At 40.8% G+C, this 16,092-nt stretch overlaps 1 protein-coding gene across 2 annotated transcripts; it reads right to left on the minus strand.

Annotated features, from left to right (window-relative positions):
• Positions 1-69: 69 nt before the first annotated feature.
• Positions 70-6,774, minus strand: MED28 (mediator complex subunit 28). 2 transcript variants are annotated; one of them, XM_060278979.1, is made up of 4 exons: positions 6,555-6,774; positions 4,211-4,277; positions 3,169-3,281; positions 70-1,234 (listed from the first exon to the last, which is right to left on the minus strand). In XM_060278979.1, the coding sequence occupies exons 1-4, from the start codon at positions 6,729-6,731 to the stop codon at positions 1,037-1,039; spliced, it is 555 nt and encodes a 184-aa protein (XP_060134962.1). In that variant the 5' UTR covers positions 6,732-6,774; the 3' UTR covers positions 70-1,036. The 2 variants fall into 2 exon arrangements, with proteins under 2 accessions (XP_060134962.1, XP_060134963.1); XM_060278980.1 differs by lacking the exon at positions 6,555-6,774 and adding an exon at positions 6,393-6,519.
• Between the last annotated feature and the right edge of the window lie 9,318 nt (positions 6,775-16,092).

Genomic DNA, 16,092 nt, shown 5'->3' on the forward strand with positions numbered 1-16,092 from the left:
ATGATCAAAATAAAAATGATTACCTAAAACTCATTTGGTGATGCTATCAAAATAAAACCAAGTACACTATTTTTTCCCCATGTGTGGTTTATTATCATTTTGTTGATTCAAACTAGAGAAAATAGTTCTTGATTTACAGGCAGATCCATGAAATTGTGCCTAGCTACCTATATGTCATGAGTATTTCCTGTTCTTCCATTATAAAACAGGAACATTTAACAGCAATGCTGATGCTACTTTGAAGAGATAATTTAGAGCGACATGCTTCCAGGGACAAAAGAAAAAGACATGGCTTGAGACACAAAAGAAAAATACGTAGGAAGCTATGATGGCAGGCATTAAGAAAGCAATTGAGGTGGTAAAATAAAATAACAATAAAGTGGCTGCTCTGATTCTCCTCCCTTAGGCAGAAGGAACATAAAAAATAAGAATATGTTCCGTAGAGCCCTTTGTTGAATTTCTTATACCATGAAAAGAGATAGTAGCAGAAAGAAAAAACCCTAGGACCAACAGCAGTGACCCAAAAGGCTATTTTGAGCACATCCAAGGGCTCAAGATACTGTTTTCAGCAGATCCCCTTCCCCGCTGACCACCAATGCAAATTTCAAAAGCAGACAAGCCCCAAACTGCATGCCTGAAGTAACCCTCTGAATTTCAGCCAATATTTTGTTCCACAGATCAGCCACTATATTTTGGGCACATGGCACACTACCTATGAAGTTTGGAGTTTTTAAAAATAAAAACACATCCATTACTACAACAAAACTACCCATGTGATATGTCAAAAACACCTATTTGTCGTTTCTTCAGCAGAAAGCATTTTAACAGCTCAGAGATATGCTTGCTTTCAGTCTGCCCCAGATGTGATTTGTTGAGCTAGGTGATTAATAAAGGTAAAAAACCTAAACCTCGCCCCCATTCTCAGCCCTGCAAGGGCAAATTGCTTTATCATCATTTTGTTATGCTTCTCGCCATCACCTTAAAAATATCCATATGAAGTTGCACCGTACAGACATAAGAAAGTCAATTGCGTCGTTCACGTTTGCTTGAGCGGTGCAGGAATATTCGCCGACGCCTGCTCTAAATACGCCAAGGATCCTTGAGGCATTTCAGCAGGCTTTTTGTGCTGGACATTGATGTCTTCCAGAACCTGCTGCCAGTGTCGCAGTTTACCCAAGTGCTTCTGAATTAGGGCTTCCTTCCTCTGCAATTCATTTCTCAGTTCTGAAACATCCTACAGGAGAGACAGGTACGCAGGAAATTACAAGCAACAAGGAATCTCTTTTATGTAAAATCTGTTCCTATGCAACTGAATAAATAATTCACACAGCAGGCTACCCTCTCTGTTGTCACAACAGGTTATATTCTTTTTAAATATTCATATGATGCAAGTTTCAAAAGAAAAAGTAACACTTCTTTCCCTCTCTGGACAATGCATCTCTTATTTGATAAGTGCCAATCTCCTCCTCTGTACAAGTTACTATTTAAGTGTGCTTTTAATGATTCTGAAACAGACTTTCAACCTTTGGACAAACCTCTGGAAAAGGTTGAGACACTTCACGGGGAAGGATGACGACACATACAGGACGAGTGCTTGGAGCAAGGCAGAGTTTTCCAACATCTAGTTATGTCCCCCCCCCCCCCCCAGCACATATGTAATATTTTGAGTATTTAGTGCACTTTGCCCATATTCCTGCAGTTATCTTTACAACATTGAGGCTATGGCAGAGGCAAAATGGGGATCATGGGCATTCCTGGTGCTCAGCTCAGCTGCACAGCAATTACACTTAACTCTCCACACAAAATGAACATTTGTCCTTTTCTTAGAACTATGATGAACTATACTGGAAGGCATACCTTGCAACTTTAAAGCAGCACCTGCCTGGTAAAGGTAAAGGTAAAGGACCCCTGACAGTTAAGTCCAGTCGCAGACGACTCTCGGGTTGCAGCGCTCATCTCGCTTTACAGGACAAGAGAGAGCCGACGTTTGTCCACAGACAGTTTTTCTGGGTCATGTGGCCAGCATGACTAAGCCACAGCAGCACATGGAAACGCCGTTTACCTTCCCACCGGAGCGGTACCTATTTATCTACTTGCACTTTGATGTGCTTTTGAGCAACTAGGTTGACAGGAGCTGGAACCGAGCAACGGGAGCTCATCCCGTCACGGGGATTCAAACCGCCAACCTTCCAATCAGCAAGCCCTAGGCTCAGTGGTTTAGACCACAACGCCATCTGTGTTGATTAAAACATAAATTGCTTTAGTGTGGTCACAGTGTTAAAATTATGCTCCTCAGGACGGAGGCCCAATAACAAATTTTCAACAAGTGCTAACCAAGGTTTTCTGCAAATTTTGCAGTTGATTACTTTCCCCCAGCAGTTCTAAAACTACTACACAAGGTAAATGTTCCCTAAAACGGCACTCCTAACCCCACATACCTGAGAGTAAGCCCGCTGAATTCAACAGGACTTACTGCTGTGGAAACCATGGTCAGGACTGTGTTGCACCAATCTAAACACATACAGTTATGAGACTGTTTGGACAGGGAAAAAAACCTTCATCTGTCTGTTAAAAAGGTAAAGAGACCCCTGACTGTTGGGTCGTCGTGGACGACTCTGGAGTTGCGGCGCTCATCTTGCTTTACTGGCCGAGGGAGCCGGGGTACAGCTTCTGGGTCATGTGGCCAGCATGACTAAGCCACTTCTGGCGAAACCAGAGCAGCGCACGGAAATGCCGTTTACCTTCCCGCCGGAGTGGTACCTATTTATCTACTTGCACTTTGGCGTGCTTTCGAAGTTAACTGTATGTGGATTTAACTCCATTGTATTTATTAAATTATTTTTATCCATTTAAGACTGAACTAAGTGAATGAATCGAAGACCAAAGTATCACTCAGCATATATCCGCTTACCCTGTTTCTCATATTTTAAGACATACCCATAAAATAAGCCATAGCAGGATTTTTAAGCATTCAAGGAATATAAGCCATACCCCGAAAATAAGATATAGTGATAGGCGCAGCAGCAATGCCGGCCGCAGCAGGAGGAGGAGAAAAAAAATAAGACATCCCTTGAAAATAAGCCATAGTGTGTTTTTTTTGAGGGAAAAATAAATATAAGACGTGTCTTATAATATGAGAAACACGGTAGAAGAAAACCTAGCATGTACCTCTTTAATTACTTGCTCTGGTTTCTGGACACATAGCTGCAGCCTTTTTTGTAAAAAAAAGCATTCCGTTTGCCGTGCAACATCTAAAAATTTCTGGATACACTGGTCAACACCTAATACACAGAGAGATCAACAAGATTTTAAAGTTATTCCACAGGAAAATTGAACATTCATAACTTTACAAACCAGTTACGGACCAGGCTGTGATACAAGCAAAGGGAATTTTTTTGGCTAAAATTAATGCATTCTTAAAAACTTGCAAAAATGAGATTTGTATAAAGTAGTTCATGGTTTTAACAATCTTTTTTAAAAAAGGGAAAAACAATGTTCAAAGTCAGACAGTGGGCTGATAAAGAATACATAGTAATCTTGATTTTGCATGTTGTATACATAGTCTGCTAAAATATAACCATTTTAACAAAACTTGAAAAAGGTAATTAAAACAAAATTTCTGATGACAGAAAAAAGAATTCTTCAGTTTTTGAATTGAAATTACATACATAAGAAGTTTTACCTGTGTAGAATTCAAGTGATGGAGTTTAAGTGCACAGTAGCACCATGATTCTTAAACTGTATCACAAAGAGAACTAAACAACATCTTGAAAACTTAAGCTAATGCATATCGGATGCATCTGCCAATCTATGTTCCTCAGAATGCCTCTTGGCCAATATATAAGTATGAGCATCACCCCAAGGGCAAGATTAAAAGTGCAACAGGATTCCCTGATGGAGCTCTCCTGTAAGATAATCAGTAAAATGTGCCCAGTAAAATATGCTTCTAATTGGGAGCACCAGATGTGGTCTAGCTATCAATGGTTTGGGAAATACTGACTGAAATCCAGCCCTATTGATGTCGCATAATCAAATTTATTTTATCTTAATTAATAATTGGTTGGATTAGTCCAGAGGACTCTCAAAAAAGCTTACAATTAAAAAAACCATTTAACCAAGCAACATCATAAAAAAGCAACAAGAGATAAAAACTAAAGCAGCAAAATAAAATAAAATCTAAGTTAAAATGAAGATGGAGGTACAGACTTACCAGTTCTAATTTCTTCCTGGTCTGTACCATTGACATAATCTTGACTCACGAGAGAAGCAAAGCAAGCCTAGGTAATTAGAGAAATATATACAAGCAATTACTAAAAACAGAAGGACGTTCACAGTCTACATGCCGTTATGTGTATACAGCTTCCTCTTGTTTCCAGTAACCAATGCTAAAGCATCAAATGCATTTTTGCTTTCTAGGAAAAAACTCATGGGCTTTGATTTCACATGCCAATAAATGAAACACCTTCCTCCTCCACTGACAGAGATTTATATCTGCCTTAATGACAGATATAGTCCTCCTGTGACTTTATAAACACAAATATATAGAAGGGGGGGGCGATGGTGAACCGGGGGGGGGGCAAAAGGGATCATGAAATGTAGTATTGCGAGATCCAACTGAATCTTCAGGGCTAATAGATACTACAGTGGTACCTCGGTTTAAGAACAGCCCTGTTTAGGAACTATTCAGTTTATGAACTCCGCAGAACCAGAAGTAGTGTCCCGGTTTGCGAACTTTACCTCGGTCTAAGAACAGAAGCCAAACAGTGGAAGGGCATCGGCGGCGGGAGGCCTCATTAGGGAAAGCGCGCCTCAGTTTAAGAACGGTTTTGGTTGAAGAACGGACTTCCGGAACGGATTAAGTTCGTAAAGCGAGGTACCACTGTATAACCATATACACTTTTTTTGTTTCAACAACCAAGCAGGACTGGATACAATAAATATCTGATAGGCAAGAGGGGTGCCCTGCACACTTCTTGTTAAAGGCTCTAGAGCTGTTTTGGGACTATAACTCCCATCAACCCTAGCTAGCAGGACCACTGGTTATGGATGATGGAAACTGTAGTCCCAAAACAGCTGGAGGGCCAAGTTTGGCCATGCCTGCTCTAGAGGGAGGGCTGCTCCACTGGAGAAACAAATACTAGAAACACACTCCCCTACTATGACCCCTCTGGCCACTTCCAGCCTAAAACTGGTTTGACAACTTCCCAGCGCAAAGCCGCAGATCTCAGAGCAATGCCACTCTGTGCCAATAGGAATAGGGGCCATTGGGGATTTTAGAAGTCATCCGAAAATCCAGTCTGTGTTGCAAGCAATGATGCCTTTTCTCACTTTTGACTACACCCATTATCATAGAATCATAGAGTTGGAAGGCACCCCAAGGGTCATCTAGTACAATCCCCTGCAGTGCAGAAATCTCAACAAGCAGTCCTCCATCCAATATGGAACCCAAGCAGCCCCCGCTTAGCTTTGCAAATATGCGTGCATGGAGGATTTTCGGCTAGGAGTCCAAAGTAGCTGCAGCCTTGCCTCCAAACCTGAAAAGTTAACAGGGTGTGATTACATATAAGGGTCTTGTGGCACCTTGCAGTGTTTCTCAAAGTTGGGTCCCCAGCTATTGTTGGACTACAACACCCATCATCCTTAGCTGGCAGGACCAGTGGTCCAGGATGATAGGAGTTGTAGTCCAACAACAGCTGGGGACCCAACTTTGAGAAACACTGCCTCAAGGCTAACAAACATTATTCTGTTCTGTTCCCTTGTTCCCAAAAGCATAGGCCATCAGAAGCATATTGATTTTTCAAGGTGCTGCTAAGACAGCTAGTTGTTTTGGCAGCATCAGGGCAGAAGAGCACTTCCCCTCCCTTTTTTTCTTCGTCTTCCTAATTGTTTAAACCAATTTATGAACCAAGAACTTATACATTGACCACTAATAATGAAAATATATGTTGTGGATATTTTCCCACATTTATCATGCGATTTTTGTGATATACAAATGACATAAGAAAACTTGGCATACTTATTTGTATAGCATTATTCTTGTTTATAAAACAAAATTAAAAATAAATAAATAAAAAACTAAAATGTGCAACAATAACAACGTATTATCCTTAAAACATATAATGCCAGACGTTAATGAGGCCTGAACTAGAAAAAGCGTGCAAGACCTGACCTAGAAAGAGCGTTTTTAGGATTTGCACGGGCAAGATTCCCTTCTGCTCTTGGGATTCGACAAAGGGGGGGGGGGGAATCCTCCAATGGGAGCCCGAAAGCTGCTCTGCACACAGGACATGTTCGAGTCTACAGTTTTTGGAAGTCTATGTCCGTATTAAAAGGAGGCGGGGGGGGGGGAATTGTTGAAACAGGAACCAGAAGTAAAGACAAGCTCTGTTTACCATTGTCCCCGTCTCTATGGTTAGGAAGGCCTCTGGTTCGAAGAGCTTCCCTATTCGAGGGAGGGACACGGCAGCTGCCCTCTTCCGCTCACTTTCGTTCATCCTCCCCCTCCCCTTACAATCATGGTACCTTCTGGCTCCCGCCCGCCCGCCGCGGCCTACCTCGAAAGACGCCTCCAGCTCGTCCACGAGGGTGCTGTTAGGGTTCCGCGGGCCCGCGGGGTTCGGCGGGAGGAGGCCGGCTGGCCCCGACACACCGGGGGCCACGGGCGGAGGAGGCGGCGGAGGAGGGGGGACCGGGCCCTGGTTCCCGAACATCCCGCTCAGGCTGGCCGCCATGGCAACAGAGCGCAGGGCGGAAACAGCCAGTGCGCAGGCGCAACTGGGGAACGCGGTGACGGGCAGGGCGGGGTGACGCGAGCGGAGGGGGCGGGGCTTTGGAGCCTTGGCATTTGGACTTTGCTATCAATAATTATTTACGGCTATATAAATCCTTTATATATTACTGTAATATGTATAGCTATATATATATTATCTAGAATATATATATATGTATATATAGTGTGTATATATTGTTGTAAAAATTTTGCAGAGCTACACAGCCCTAGAATTAAGTGGATCCTTGACCCAGGAAGAGTCCAGGTATCCTGGCAAGCAGACAAAGTTTAAGCGTCTCCTGCCCACCAAATAACAGAGACCAAACCAGGACGTGCGAAGCAAGGCACTTTTATTTTTGCTGTTGCAACAGGGTCCTTCCTCTCACACAGGAGAACAAGGAAGGAACCCCAAACAAAGATGTCTTGCCCTTAAAAAGAGATTTGAAATTGGTTTCAGCCCACCCCCCAGAAGCATCATCCATATGTCACAGAAGGGGTGTAGCCCAAGACCCCCCCTCCCTAGATTCATCATAGGTACATCATGAAAGGGGAGGTCTGGTGGCAGTAATCTGAGCACCCTGGACCCTGCCCCCTGCCCCCAGAACCTAATCAACAAAATTGAGAGATATTTACATTTCCCTGTTTCCCAGCCAAGTTAATCACACCCTTTTGTCTGGCAGTCAGGTATCAGGATGCCAGGGATTATCACTTTAATTCCTGAGACAATGAGAAGGTTCCCCCCACCCCCCTTCTTCCTTGCAGAGGAACACCTGGTCAGAGAGAGTCAAAATGGTGTCAGTCAGGCCTGTTTTCCTGTGCTGCTTCAGACATGTTTCTGTACATTCATGTACATGTTTTATGAACAATTATTATATATATATATATATATGACCTCAAAATTCTTATAACAATATCCCCCATTTGGGGCTATAATTTTTCTTAAAAATTGTTGCCCCACAAAAGAATAACCAGATGTGTTGTTTTAGTACTTTGGGAGAAGCATTTCTCAAAAATGGTCTACGTATTTCATTTAACAGGATGGTCCACCAATATTGACTGGAAAGTGCAGTTTGTTTGTTTACCCTTTTGTGTGTTCTTCAGGTGTCAAAAGCTAGCTCTCCTCTGGTTGCACACCTCCATTGTGGCACAACAGCAACAATCCCTGGTGAATCCCCTTAGGGCTTTCATATTGACCATGTCGCCTGGCACCCCCCATAGCTGCCACAGGTTTGGACATGTCATGAGAGAGATGCCTTTGCCTTGGGCTTCCTATGGGCCTTTATTATAGGCTCTGGCCTTGCACTGTAGGGAGTTGCCCAGTTGCTCTTAAAGGAAGAAAGCTACTTGCACCTTGGATACACTTGCCCAATTAGAACTGACCCAATTAGAATTTATACAGCCCCATAAAACATGTCCAAATTAGTCAAATTTAACTCTAAAAGGGATCATTCCTGTTAAATCAAGACATAAATACCTTCATTTATCTGGTGTTTCATGGATCTTGGGGCTTATTCTTGGTAAAATGATTTAAAACAATCTAAAATTGTGTAAGAAGGCTGGCACACTGCAGAGTGCCAGGTGGGACAAGAAAACGTGGTCATAAGTTGATCTAATCTAAATACTGGACTATGCAATATCCTGATCCTTTAAAAGGCATACAATAATACAAAAAAAATCATTGGGACACTATACATTAAACATAAAAAAACAATTAAACACAAAATTGGTTCATCCCCCCTCCTTGTGGAAATAACATACTGTCAGACACAGTTCAATGTTTCTGTCGAATATCACACAACATAAAACATAATCATATATCAGTTGTATGTCTTGAGGCCATCATGATCTTGAGACAATTCCGGCTGCTTTTAAATCCTAGGGCACAGAGTCTTGAGGTCAAGGAGAGAGAATGTCCTTGCAATTCACTTTCCCCCTTTGTCCCAAAGTCATTTGACACATTTCAGTGTTCCTATATAACACATAATGCACAAAACCTTCAAATTATTAATTATACGCCACTTGTATATCTTGAGGCAATCAGGTGAACTTGAGATAATTCTTGCTGCTTTTGCATGTATCTCCAACAAGGGGGTTTTCTTGTCTGCCTTCGAGTCACTGGGAGGAAGTTAACAGTACTTCTATGCCAGCACTTCTAAACCTTGCTGAAACGTTATAGCTTTCTAGGTCCTCCTTCTTAGGTTGTGATCAAAGAGATAAAATGTCAATTTGGTTTCCTGTAAAACATCCTTTTGAAAATAGGCCTGCAGGGGGTTGGGGTCTGAAGATATAATTAGTTAAAAAATAATAATAATAAATAGTATAATAATGATAAAGTCAAGAAAGGGGAGAATATTCTAGAAATTTCTTCTTGGGAAGCTGCAAAGAATATAAGATCATAGTTAAGCATTTTATTCATCTAAATATTATTATTATCATTCATATTTAATTACTGCTGTTATTGTCTGCTCAGTCAGTTTAATTTACTTCACCTAGTTTGGCTGTGGAGGAAACAAAGGACAAAAATTTTGTTAATTAGGACACAATCGATAAGTTATTAACATTTTCCTTATGTGGTTCTGAATTCTCTTTGAGGTTCACGTATCTTGTTTGAAAGGGATTAATATTATTATTATTATTTACAGGAAAGAATGAGTTAGATGCTACATTTGTATGTACAGAAAGAAAAAGTAGAAATACCAAAAAAAAGATACAAAAATAAAATAAAATTTAGATTACCACTCACACAACAATTTTTCAAATGAAATTGGACTTGACACAAAGATATCAGATTTTTTTTAAAAAAAGAATTATCATTAAATAATACAAAGACATTATAAATTGGAGAGGAACCTTAAAGATCTGAAGGTGAAATATCCAATTAAGATGGAAAAATGGTAAAATAACGGAAAAAGCTTTGAAATTCATCATAATAAGAAATACTCAGGCAAGACTACCTGACAAAATACAGTCACAAAACAATACCTGGTTATTGTTAGAATAATTTCATAGACATAATGGAAAAACTGATTTAATAAATGGAAGCAGATTATTTATAAGCTAAAGAGAAGCGCCAAAGAGAAATGAAATTACTGTTTGTATCTCCTCACTCCTCACTTTTTCTTTCTTTTTTTTTTTGTGCTGTGGAAGAAAAAAATTGGCAAAACACTCAATCATTGCTACATTAGAAAAGGGAGGGTTATATTAACATAGGGTAATGCTTCGGGGTGAAATGCAAATGAGAGATAAGTATCCATCCTGAGTACCTGCTAGGAAAGAAATGGAGCCTTTTGTTTGCATAGTCTGTCAACTGGTAGACAGCAATTTTCTATGAATTTCCAAGTGTGGAGGGGGCTTGTTTAGGTGGCGTCCCCCCCCCCATTGGGAGATAATTTTGCATTAAGGTTCTGAAAGAATTTCTCTGCACACTGAATCTCAGTATCCTGCTGGAAAGGGAAAATTATTTCATGTGAAAATCAGTCAGGAAATGTTCCTAAAATGTACAGAGTTTTGCATGTTGAACTGGAATTGGCAGCTTCTAAACAGTTGATGGTTCTCAATGGTTCTTTATCTATTTATTTATTTTTACATAAAGAAATTTAAATTTAAGTTTCATGTGCAAAGCATAACCTTGAACCTCTTAATTAATTTATAAACTACTCAAGAGACAGACTTATAGTAGTACTCTGCTATTTATACCTGTGGAAAGAATCTGGCATGTTAAGATTTTGAAACTTGGCAACCATTTAACTTTGATGGACCAGTAACATACATGAGGTTGTTTTCCCTCAGTGGTTCAAAGCTTTACATTAAGAAATTTGAATAATATTTCATGAGCAGATTATAACCTTTTCGCCCCTTAGTTTAAACCTCCTTTTTCTCCTCTATTTTCCTCTTCAAGCTGACATAGCCTCTGTGCATGTACAGAGTTCATGATTCGGCAGTCTATTATACCCTTTTTTTTTTTTTTAAAGTGCTGTACCTCTTGACAACATTACCATCTGAATAAAGGAAGGGAAGGGGAAAGAGTAGATTTTAAAGTAGGGTTAGATTTCAAACAAAAGATAGAAACATAGCAGTGTTTTTTTTTTCAGAGCCAGTTTAAATTCTTTTTCCTTGTTTGGAGTCCTAATACAATTTGATACATTGTTTCTTGTTTCTTGCTGCTTAAGAAGCAGGCTTATAAACCTTAAACTAACTTGGAAGCTGCAATAAAAGTTGGGTCAGATTAAAGTCCTAATGAAGTCACCAAATAAACACCTCATACCCCAGGCAAAATAAATCTTGATTTGCCCCCTTTATCTACAGGGTTCGGGGTGAATTCGTAATTGCAAATGTTTTCGTTTGTTTGTTTGTTTTTAATTAATTTATTACAGCCATGGCAGACTAAATTCTCTGCCCCTTTATCTATGGGTAATATGGCCATAGAGCCAGAATTCATAAAATCCTTTGCATTCTCATTGATTTTCAGCCTTACCAATTCCAGACAAAATTTTCTGGCCCTTTATTTACTTGAACTGTTGGCTGGAGTTTTGCAGTTAAAAAAAATAGCTGACAATATGGTGGAAAAAATAACACCAGACATTCATTTTCAATGCATGATATACCATCTCTACCTCTTTCTGAATGGCACCTCAAACTCTTCATGCCAAACTTTAAAAATCTATCTTTCCATCCTTCTCCACCAAAGAGTAATGCTTGACTGAATTCAGGCCATTTCACTATACCACCAGGGTTTAAACTCACTTTTCAGTGCTTACAAACACATTTTCTCTCCCTCCTTTTTCTAAGTTTGGAAAGGGTTGGAAGGGATCTTGAGTAATCTAGTCCCCCCCTTCTGAAATATGGGGATCTCAACACTATCACTGCCCTTAGGATACACATACATTTGAGTACAGACGCCTGACTGGGAAGGAAACACAGGCTATGCCCTATCACGGAAGCACATGTGTGTACTAAGGGAAAAATAAGGAAGGGGAAGATTAAAAGTACCAACGTTATATAGAAGCCTTTAGCAAACCTTAAGATTGGATAAAGATTGGGAAATGTTCAAGACTTTCATATGTGCTTAAACTTTAAACCTTAATAGACAACGTGATAAAAACTTATATAATCACTCCATAAAAAAAAACAATTACACTCTTGTTCCAACTCTGAAAACCAATAATCTTTCCTTGCCAGAAAGCAGAGCTGGGCTGAATTTCAACCCATCACCACATCAGACACATTGCCTTTCACATAGCTCTAAAATGGGGGTTAGAAGGGACCCTGAGGTCATTTAGTCTAACCCTCTAAGATACAGGATTCACAAGATTTGAATGAAAATACCAACTTTATACAGAACCCTTGAGCAGATGAGTTGTTTTTTTTTAAGAGACTGATATTAGGAGCCCAACAATAACCCTTCTGTCCAACACAATTGAAGTTAAAACTAGACTCAGATAGACAATTCCTGGCTATGGAAGCTCTACCTTTGACAAACAAATCACCTTTATTGGAATAGCTGTTCAATTTTCCTTTAGTCAATATTCATCTAGTCACTTGGAGAAAGACTCCCCTTTGGAGCCTCTCTCAATAACAAACATTTGCACACCTCATTCTCATATTTATAATGTTTAAGATTGATCGGTTCAACATTGTTTCTATACTAGAAATTTAAACAAGTTGGCAGTTTTAACTATGCACACTTAAGAAGGCAGTCTATGGATGTTGTAGCCAATTTAAACACACCCCATAACATTCTAAACCTTGAGTACATCTCTTATCCACTTATAGCTGGAGTTTATGAACATTTTCAAGTTTAAAATATTTTCAAAGCATTGAGCAAGCATTTTTAAACTTACAGCTCGTTATTTTCCTTCATCCTGCCCCCTCTTTTTACTTTTGGAGAGGAAACAATGGCCTTCTACAGCCTCTTTAAAACAAACCTTTACACACTACCTCCACTCTTTTAAATATTTGCCATGTTTTTGGGTTGATCAAGCCCTTACATAAGATTATTTAAGCAAGCTTGCCTTAATTTTTATATTATTTTAAACTATGCATGCTTTAAAAAAGGCAGTCTGTGGGTGTCATGGCCAAATTTTAAACACAAACCCCTAATTTCCTAAACCTGGATTATATCTCTCATTTACTTTAAAGGAAACAACTATCTATAGCAGACACAAGGAACAGACGCACATACACGTAACAGACAACACAGACAACATGTAACATGCAAACATATATAATTTTATACCATAACATACTTTGCAGGATTCCTCACAAAACTTTTCCCATTCAGAGTTCACCAGGGTTAATTTTAAAGCGGAGATTCACTGTATGTTAAAGGAACCTCCTGGTAGCCATTTCCCCTCATCTGGGTGGTCCATAGTAAATCGGACCCTATGTTTTTTTCTTACAAAGTTTTTGCAATTGGTTCCCTTCAAGCTTGTCCGCCCCGGGGATTTCATGCCAATTTAAGAGAACGAATTGGAGTGGACTTTCATCCTCAAAGTCCTTACCGGAGCAAAGCCTCAGTTGTGCTTTGCCTCGGTTGGGAGTCTGGGAAAGGAATTCCTTAGAGTGGGTTGCACCCATTTTACTTCTGTCTTTTTATACTGCAGTTCTGGGTCCCCGACCCTGTTCCTGGACACTCTTAACTTCCCGAGTCTATGACTCACCCCCACGTCCTAGTGGTGTTCCTGCCTGCCGTTCGCGTGCACTAACTACTAGGCGGCCTGGTGCAGCTAAAACCCTATTGGAACCCTCCCACTGGTCATCAATTGCCTGAGGGTTCCACAGCAACTTCCCTGCCTCTTACACACTAGACTCAGGTCCTACTGAACGCTTGCCTACGCAATGTCAGGTCGGAACTGAGGAATACAGAGTAGAAAGGAACAGGCGCACTTGCATTCCCTGGTCACGGGTCCTACCCAACAAGGGTCGCCGTGGCAGGGGGGCGTCTTCACCCGAAGATTAAGAGCAGAGGAATAGGAAACAGAGCTGGGATAGCCAGATTCCCAGATTGGTAGAAAAGCGACAGTTTGCTCAGACTTCTGCTCAGTTTGGCAGAAGGGAGCTGGGACAGTCTTTCTAAGCTCTGCGTTTAACGTAAAGACTGTTGCCCGGGACCTCAGTTCTACTCTGTAACTGTGCCTGGCAGCCTTGCTGCAACTAAGGTCCAAAGAGGAGAGTAGAAAAGGATAGTCCAAGTGGAGAAATAGATTTTTAGTTGCTGTGGTTCTTAGCTCACCCAAGGTGTCCCCTTTTAATACTCACGACCGATCCTTTCAGTCGAATCCCGTTGTCTCCAGCTTCCAACTGGTTCCTAAAAAAAAACAGCCTTGTCCCTTTAAACGTTGCTTCGTCCTGGGGGTCCCGCTTGGACTCTCAATTACTACCAAGTGCCTCGGGTCCTGAGGTTGGTTTACCCCCCTGCAAAAGAGGCAAGGGCGCGCTGGGCTCCCCTTCCTCAGTGAACCCGGAGCTCAAGGCAAAACTGGGTCCCCGAAGTGGTCGCCAAACTGTTGTAAAAATTTTGCAGAGCTACACAGCCCTAGAATTAAGTGGATCCTTGACCCAGGAAGAGTCCAGGTATCCTGGCAAGCAGACAAAGTTTAAGCGTCTCCTGCCCACCAAATAACAGAGACCAAACCAGGACGTGCGAAGCAAGGCACTTTTATTTTTGCTGTTGCAACAGGGTCCTTCCTCTCACACAGGAGAACAAGGAAGGAACCCCAAACAAAGATGTCTTGCCCTTAAAAAGAGATTTGAAATTGGTTTCAGCCCACCCCCCAGAAGCATCATCCATATGTCACAGAAGGGGTGTAGCCCAAGACCCCCCCTCCCTAGATTCATCATAGGTACATCATGAAAGGGGAGGTCTGGTGGCAGTAATCTGAGCACCCTGGACCCTGCCCCCTGCCCCCAGAACCTAATCAACAAAATTGAGAGATATTTACATTTCCCTGTTTCCCAGCCAAGTTAATCACACCCTTTTGTCTGGCAGTCAGGTATCAGGATGCCAGGGATTATCACTTTAATTCCTGAGACAATGAGAAGGTTCCCCCCACCCCCCTTCTTCCTTGCAGAGGAACACCTGGTCAGAGAGAGTCAAAATGGTGTCAGTCAGGCCTGTTTTCCTGTGCTGCTTCAGACATGTTTCTGTACATTCATGTACATGTTTTATGAACAATTATTATATATATATATATGACCTCAAAATTCTTATAACAATATTTAACTGTATGTTTAACATAAAAAACCACAAACTATAAAATATGAATAAGAATTAAATCTATAGGTTTTTTTTTCTATTCATGCTTAGTTTTTTTGTGATTAGTGTGGTTTCCCCCCATGTTTTTAGCTATGTTCTTATTTTATCTAAAAGCCGCCTTGAGTCACTGTCGGGGGAAATGGCAAAGTATAAATATAAATATAATTATTATAAATATAATTATAATTGGTCCTAAGGCAGGCTTACAATAGCTTTCAAGTATTTTAAATCTCATCCATATTTTTTAAGTGTAGAATACATCATTTTTAATTCCATGTCTATGCTTAGTGACACATCAGCTAGCCCTTGAGCATCTGCAGAGTTCGCATCCATAAAAGCACTGAGTAATGATAGAGTATGTTTCCAGTACAGTTTGCTTTCGGCACCAGTTAGTTATCTTCCGTGAAAGCCACAGTCACAGTTCCAAAATCACTTTCTCGGATAGCTGCAGCTAGTTTGCCGTCTGGGGCTTTATGCAACGTTGTGCATCACTTTGCCCTTAGATTAAATAATATCTGATCTGAGCCAGACTGCCAATTCATGCTACGATGCGGATATGGAAGTATTCGACTGTGAGCTCAATGGCAAAGTTGTAGCTACTAGGTGTCTTTAATCCTGGACTGCTGCAATACCTTACCAAGCAAGATAAAAGCAGGTGCTTCTGGCAACAGATTACAGGATTTACTCATGAGGTAGATACAGGCAAACCATTTATAGATCAGAGGAAAGAAGAACCTTTGGTTGAGAAAATAGAAGTGCCCACTTTGCTAGTGTTGAACTAGTGTATTAAAAGAAGTACTGTTTGTTCAGACTAGCAAGCTATTGTACTCTCCAAAGTCTTGGGTAGAGAGGCATTTTTTTAGCTCTACTAACAGAGGGTCCCCCCCCCCTGAAGTACCAGGGATCAATTCTGGAACCACCTGCACACAAAGCATGTCCTCTACCAGTTTCTCCTCTGTATCTTACGGAAATCAATTAAGGATGTCTTGTGAATCCTGAAATCCAATTTACTTGGGCCTATTATTGGAAAAGGCAGTGGCTTTTGGAATTGGTTCTGATTTGTGAGGGA

Source organism: Zootoca vivipara, chromosome 9 (genome assembly GCF_963506605.1).
Source record: "Zootoca vivipara chromosome 9, rZooViv1.1, whole genome shotgun sequence".
Lineage (NCBI taxonomy): Eukaryota > Metazoa > Chordata > Lepidosauria > Squamata > Lacertidae > Zootoca > Zootoca vivipara.